The following is a 6,650-nucleotide window of genomic DNA, read 5'->3' on the forward strand; positions in this document are numbered from 1 at the left end:
AAACCATCAAGATAATTAAACTCCTTTAAAATTGTACAGTATGAGTGAAAGGTGTTTATGAGAAGTCGATGACTCCGGATCTTATCCAGGAGGACAGCAGAGGATAGTTAATATGTTCCTTGAGGGACTAGGATGCTGACGTCTTTTTCTGATACCCGATCATTACGTGACTGAAAAAAAAAAAAAGGAAGTCATTCCACGTATAAAAATCGGAGCGCAACAGTGCAATAAAATATTCTGTACTTAAAAGGCCACAGGCAGACAGATGTTGACAAGGAAGTCTCTTCTGAAACCACGTTCGGATAGATTTCTGCTAACTGCCCAGATAAATAGGAGCAGAGGGCTGGTCACCTCTGTAATAACCACCGGCAGCAGTAGAAGAAACCGCAGCTTCAGACGCAGCCAGAGAGGCTTCTGAGCAGCGAAGGCGCTGCCTACTCGAGCTGCCTGGCCCGGCGGCTCCCCCAGACGCCGACTTCGCCGAGGCCCTCTTTCTTTCTCTCTCTCTCTCTTTCCTTATCACTTCTTTTCTTCTCGGTGGACTTCAGGCCACTTTGTCTCCCACTCCCACTCAGCTCGTCGCCTCCTCGGTCTTCCTTCTCCATCTCTCCCCTCGCCCCCCCTTCTCTCGGTGTCACCCTCCGTCCTAGTTCCGAGTGTCGGCAAACTTTTGAACAGAATAACAGGACTCAGCAAACAAGTCCTCCAGCTCCTCCCGCGGCTCCGGCTCGTTCCTGCGGCTTCTGCTCAGACGCTAACGCCAGACGGCGATGCCTCTTGGGTTGTGACTGCAGCGCACAAACTTGGAGAAGCCCTTTGCCCGCCGTCCTACTTGGCAGCAAACCCTTTCCTGGCAGCGGTAAGAGTTGGATGGCAAGGAGGGAAAAAATCTTACCAAACAACTCACCTGATTGCTAATTCTTTTGCCGGCTTCGGGGTACGAATTAGCTTTTCTGGGCGCCAGCTCTGGCGAGTTACTGGGCACTGGATACATACAGGCGTATTTTCTAACTATAGCGAGAAGGAAGTGGTGGGGCGAGCCGGCTGTCGTTAAGCCGGATTCAACCCTGGGAGTCGGAGGGGAGCTCTGGGCCTGCCCCAGTTCGAGGAGTTTCTAGGGGGTCGGGGGTGGGGGTGGTGGAAGGCCAGGGGCGTTGGGACTGCTGCGTGATCTCTTTCCCGTCCTGCGCAGAATGACCATGTGTAGCGGAGCGAGGCTGGCCCTGCTCGTTTACGGGATACTGATGCACAGCAGCGTCTACGGCTCACCTGCCGCCGCCGGACTCCGGTTCCCGGGGATCAGGTAGGCGCCGCCGGCCCGAGCGGAGCGGAGGCTGGGACTTGCCGTGCCCCCCCCCCGCCCCGCCCCCGACACCACCTCGCGGTCGCCCTCCTGCAGTTCCTCGGTCCAGCTACCGCCGTCTCCCCATGCGCCCCCACTGCGCCGCCACCAGCCTGGGTCCGGTCGCCGGTCACTTGGGGGATCTGGGCCGGACTCCTCCCGGGCTCGGCGCCCCTCCCCCGGCCCCGCCGCAGCCCCGGGGTCCCGGGTGGAGCGAGCGCACCTCGAACCTGCCGAAGAAACCTCCCCTCCCCCAGGCCCTCCCCCGGGAGGGGGGTGCTGGGCAGGGCCCTGAGTTGACTTCTTCCCCCGATTCTTAGCTCGAGTTCCGAGAACTTTGGCTCCCGCAGCCAGGTTGGGGACTGGCTCCCGCGGACTTGGCTTTGTTACGGCTTGTTCTAGGCTATCGGGGCGGGGTCTCCCCCTCTCTCCCTGGCTCTCCCCCTCACCTCAATTCGAATTCTTTCCACTGGAAGAGCTTTCTCTCAAGTGATAGGTTTTCCAGCTGCATTTAGAGTCTTGGGGAGGGGGAATGCTGGCCGGGTAGAGTTGAGAAGCGATTTGTGAGAAGGGAAACAAAGATGGGAGGGGGAGACACAGATGAAACGGATGCAAAGGAGGAAAAGAAAGCCAGCTGGCAGGCAGTACTGGGAGGGCAGCCCTGCCCACCCCAGGCTGCAGTAACCCTGCCTCTTTTTTTTTTTTCTTTTTTTCCCCCTCTTAATTTCTGGTTTCTAATCGGTCGGTGCTGCCCGGGTTTTCCGCCGCAGCCCCAGAGTCCCGGGCCTGTCAGTGAGCGAGTGGAAGCTCGCAGCGCGGCGCAGCATCCGCGCTCCGCGGTGCACCTGGTTCTGGGAGGCGAGGAGTGCGCGTTCTGCCCGCAGAGCTGCTCCTCCGAGCCGCGACCAAGAGGGATTTCCTTAGAGGTCGCTGACCACCGATTTGGCCGGCGAGATGGGTTCTGGCTTCGGTATTAGGATTTCAGCATCTGGGCACGGAGTAGGGGTGGAGGTGCCCAGAAAGACCTGCAGGCTCCGGGCAGAGGGGCCAGGGCAGAGAGGCGCGTCGCCGTGGAAAGGCTGGGTGTGGGGCGGGCTCGCTGGTGTGCTGGCCTTGCCCCTACCTCTCCAGGGATGGAGGAAAGGCGAGGGGAGGAACGAATATGACCGATCCTCCTAAAGAGCGCTACTTGCCTGGGCCGCTTTCCGAGTCTCTCCAGCGGCCGAAAGCGAGAGGGTTTTATTTACCCACCTCTCCCGTCCTCTATCAGGGATTGAGGCGGTGGGCAAGGGCGACTGGGAGATCTTTGGCTTTTGGTGCCCTATTGACCCTTTCCCTCGGGGTTGAGACGTCGTCCTGCCACCCGGCCACCACTAACTGATTAGCTCTAACTATCGACTTACTGGACTTAAAAGCCCAGTTTCACCCCCAGCTATTTTCCAAGTCCCGTGTGCCTGGTAGTTTCTCCGGGCAAGACGCACCGAAGGGCGCGGGCACGCCACGGAATGAGCTGTTGCCAAACAGGCTAAGTTTAGGGGCATCTATTATTCATGTTCTCGCCAGATCCTCTCCAGCCCGAAATAGAAGCCGGAGGTTCTCCGTGACCTACATCTGCGCGGGGAAGGGCTCCCCTGGGCTCGGAGGCTGGGTGGGGGTGGTTGCCGGCGTTGGCCGCCGGACTCCCCAGCCATCCACCCCCTCTGGATCCGGGACTCTCCCCATCCGGTCCTCGGTTGGCCGGCGATTCTCTCCCAGGGCCTTTCCCGTCTCCGCCCGCCGCTGCTTGTGCGGGAGGCTCAAGCGCTAAGGCCGGGGGTAGGAGCGGTCCTCCCCGGCGGCCAGGCGTGCGAGGTCGGCGGAAAAGTCTGGGCTTCCCAGTGCCCGTTGAGGCCGTGGCCCCCGCAGGGCGACCCTTGGCCCCCGAGAGGAGGGGTGGGAATTTCTGCTGGGTGTCGTTTCCTCCTCCTACCCCTGTCCTAAAAGACAGTTCTCCGAGGGGCGCCTTTTGGAAGAAGGAACATCGTGAGAGCCCCTAGGGGTCTTTGGGTCCTCGCAGAGGCGGGGAAGGACCCTAGTGACCACTCCTTCTGCCCCTTGGCTACCCCCGCAGGCCTGAGGACGTGGCATACGACGAGGACGGAAACCCGCTGCAGGACTTCTACGACTCGGAGCCGCCGGGCGTGGGGAGCCCCGCCTCCGCGCTGCGCGATGCCTACGCGCTCTACTACCCCTCGGAGGAAAGGTACTGCCGCGGAACCGGGCACTGGGAGGGAGAAAGGGGCAGGGGATGGCGCATCGAGTAGGTGCTTTTTCATAGAAGTCCTCCAGTCTCTCTTCTCACGGGCTGGTCCCCACGAGAGTGAGAGAAAGTTAGGAGCGGGCCGGTTTGTGTGGACAGGAGGGCCGCATGGGGACCAAAAGGTCTGTGGCCCAAGGAGCGGCAATGAGTGCGCGTCCCGGCCGGGCTCCACACCTGAGGTCCTGGGAGGGCAGGACGAACTCTGGTTCCTGGCACTCACGGGAACATCCCAAGAGTTATTCCCTAGAGCCTTCCGGAGCGCCGGGGTGCCTAGCGGGGTCCTGGGGCTGCCACTTGGGCACTGAGTCATTGACCCCCCGGGCGCGCACTTTGCCTCCCTGTTAGAGATGTCGCCCACGGGATCCTTAATAAGGCCTACCGCAAAGTGCTGGACCCGCTGTCCGCCAGGAGATACCTGCAGACGCTCATGGCCAAGGGCTTGGGGTAAGAGTTTGCGAAAGAGTTAATCGGCGCGTGATGGCGCGCGCGCCCGCGCCGCGGTGGGTGTGTGTGCCGGCGCGCGCTGGGAGGGCGGGGCTGCTTCTACGTCGGTGCGTGCACGTGGGGCCGAGGGTGCGTCTGCGCCGCAGGGTCTACAGGGCCAGCCCCCTGCCACAGGCTAAGGTTTAGGTACCGGGCCAGAAGTTTGGCCAGAGAGCTCGGGAATGAGGCGAGGAGGGGAGCGAGCAGGAAAACAGGGAAGTCTGATCCGTTTTGAATAATTAAAAAAAAAAAAGAGGTCCCCCTCCGCAGGCCATCAAAACCTTCAAGTTTCTTGGGACTATTGACTTTTTCTTTCCTCACATTTCTTTCACTGTTAAATTCAAATCGAAACAAACAGATCCTCAAATTTGGACACTTAAGGAAGCAAACAGTTTTTGCTCGTGCCAGACAAACCCAAAGCACAGGATTTGCGTGGAGCTTCTCTCACCAGAAGGCAACGTTTTAATAGAGCCCATGGGACACCAGATTACGTTTGCCGCACTGAATAATTCATGTGATGGAAAGTATTGCCTGCAGCCTGTCGACTTGTATTATTATCACGTTTTTCAACTTAGCGGGTAGGAGAGCAGTGCTCCCTTCTGACTAGGAATTGCGGGATCGATGTAAACTCCACGGCAACAGCCAACGGGAAATTCAGGGCTCTTTGGTGCTTTTCTCTCTGCGTGGGTGGGGGCGTCCGGGAACGGTTAGGACGATTGAGCGCAAAAGCACTGATGGTCAGATCTGAGAGGGCAGCGTTTGGAGAGGGGTTAGGCTTAAATCGCTTGCGTTTGGCCCAGGACCTCTTCCCAAGCCCATCCTATAAGGACTTAGTGCCCCGAGATCTTTGATGAGGAGGTAGTAGCGAGGGTTCCCATCGCCGCCCACCCTGTGACTGCTTCCTGGCGGGGCAGGGCGGCGCGCTGGGCGTGGAGAGCCCGCGCCCTCCCCTGAAGATTCCCTCGATGGGTGGGGTCTGCCTGCTCACCCCGCGTCTACTCACCGGGTGTCTCCCGCCCCGCCACCCTCTTCCCGACCCTCTCCTTGCAGTGGGACCCTGGGCGGCGGCGCGGACGACGACTCGGAGCCGCTCTCCAAGCGCCACTCGGACGGCATCTTCACTGACAGCTACAGCCGCTACCGGAAACAAATGGCTGTTAAGAAATACTTGGCGGCCGTCCTAGGGAAAAGGTATAAACAAAGGGTTAAAAACAAAGGACGGCGAATACCGTACTTGTAGCGACGAGTTACCAGCTACCCTGTGTATACAGCCCTGACACAATGAGAAGTCGTTTTTTCCAACTGACTGAACTGTCATCGCTCCTGTGTTCTGTCCCACATGTATTTATGTATGAAGTCAAGCCATTAAATGAATATTTTGATAATAATATTGTTTTTCTTTTTACGAAGCACTAGAGAATGCACAGATATACTTTGTGGACCAATTATTGATATTGACATATATATTATGAATATATGAAGAGTATATATATATATAAAGTATAATAGAGAGCCGTTCATACAGTGTGCACAAGGATTGAAGATTCGCCTGAGCTGTTTGTTTTTATATAAAATAAATAGAAAAATAGACAATCATTGTTTTGAATATTACTCCTATTTTTGTAAACTGGAATTAAAAGGATAGTATTTTTATCCACGATAGGCCTGAAGATATTAATACTGACCATTTGCTACTGTACATAAACAGTGATGCCCTGCTCCAGGGAGACTTTGAGGTAATGATTTGGGAGGATTGCTGAAGGTCTCTCTTTCCCAGGGAGTCTCTGGGGCAGGCTGCTTCAATCCCAGCTGAACTCAACTGAGGCTCTGTCTACCCTTCGCTGGGTGACAATGCCAATATTTCTGCTTTCTTTGATTCTATTTTTATGTGTATTTGTCTCTCTTCAGACTCTCAGCCCACAAGGAAATTCTCCTGATAAAACAACAGCTGGATCTAAATTGTGCTTCTCCCCAGAATTCATACCACTCCCTGGGGGAGGAATTGGGGGACTGTACAGAGAAGAGAGACTTGAATAGGAAGCGCTCTTTTCTGTACTTCCAGGGACCCCAGTATCCCAAGGTTAGGACAATTGGAACAAAGTGGGAATATTGGAAAAGGCAGAGCATAAGGCAGTAGGGGGAGGACCCTGGAGAGGGACTGGCTGCAGGTAGCTCCAGGCCTGGGGGCTGGCGGTAAGCCCAGTCCCACCATAGGTCCCCTGCCTGCCTGACTTTGGGCGCTGGGTATTGGTAATGGATGCAAAGTACAATGTGTTTTTCTCCAGTGCTGTCCATGCTGCTCATGTTGTGAAATGGCCAGGATCCTCCCCTTTGAACCCTGCTCTGTAGGAGCCTCCCTCTTCTTCTGTGGTTTTTCTGAAGACTCCTCCTTCCCACCCTCTCGCACTGTTTAAGTACTGTTTGCCATTTTTTATTCACTTCTCTTAAACTTGTGAATGCTTCTTTTTCTGTTGTTTGATGCTAGCACTTATTGTAAAGTGTAGGAACCCCTGTGTGGTTACCACT

The 6,650-nt window shown here is 56.3% G+C and overlaps 1 protein-coding gene and 1 long non-coding RNA gene across 2 annotated transcripts; one reads left to right on the forward strand and one right to left on the reverse strand.

The window, feature by feature from the left end:
• Window positions 1–265: 265 nt before the first annotated feature.
• ADCYAP1 (adenylate cyclase activating polypeptide 1) lies at window positions 266–5,509 on the forward strand. The gene is given in 7 exon segments (XM_081561874.1): window positions 266–386; window positions 575–681; window positions 683–873; window positions 1,193–1,303; window positions 3,453–3,584; window positions 3,987–4,085; window positions 5,175–5,509. Coding segments are annotated over 7 exon segments (951 nt in total). The 3' UTR covers window positions 5,365–5,509.
• LOC145534431 (uncharacterized) lies at window positions 4,552–5,385 on the reverse strand. Its single transcript, XR_014074583.1, has 2 exons — window positions 5,128–5,385; window positions 4,552–4,868 (listed from the first exon to the last, which is right to left on the reverse strand). It is a non-coding gene; the product is annotated as an uncharacterized LOC145534431 (long non-coding RNA).
• Window positions 5,510–6,650: the final 1,141 nt, after the last annotated feature.

This window comes from Giraffa tippelskirchi, chromosome 14 (assembly GCF_054371585.1).
Source record: "Giraffa tippelskirchi isolate mGirTip1 chromosome 14, T2T-mGirTip1v1.2.pri, whole genome shotgun sequence".
NCBI lineage: Eukaryota > Metazoa > Chordata > Mammalia > Artiodactyla > Giraffidae > Giraffa > Giraffa tippelskirchi.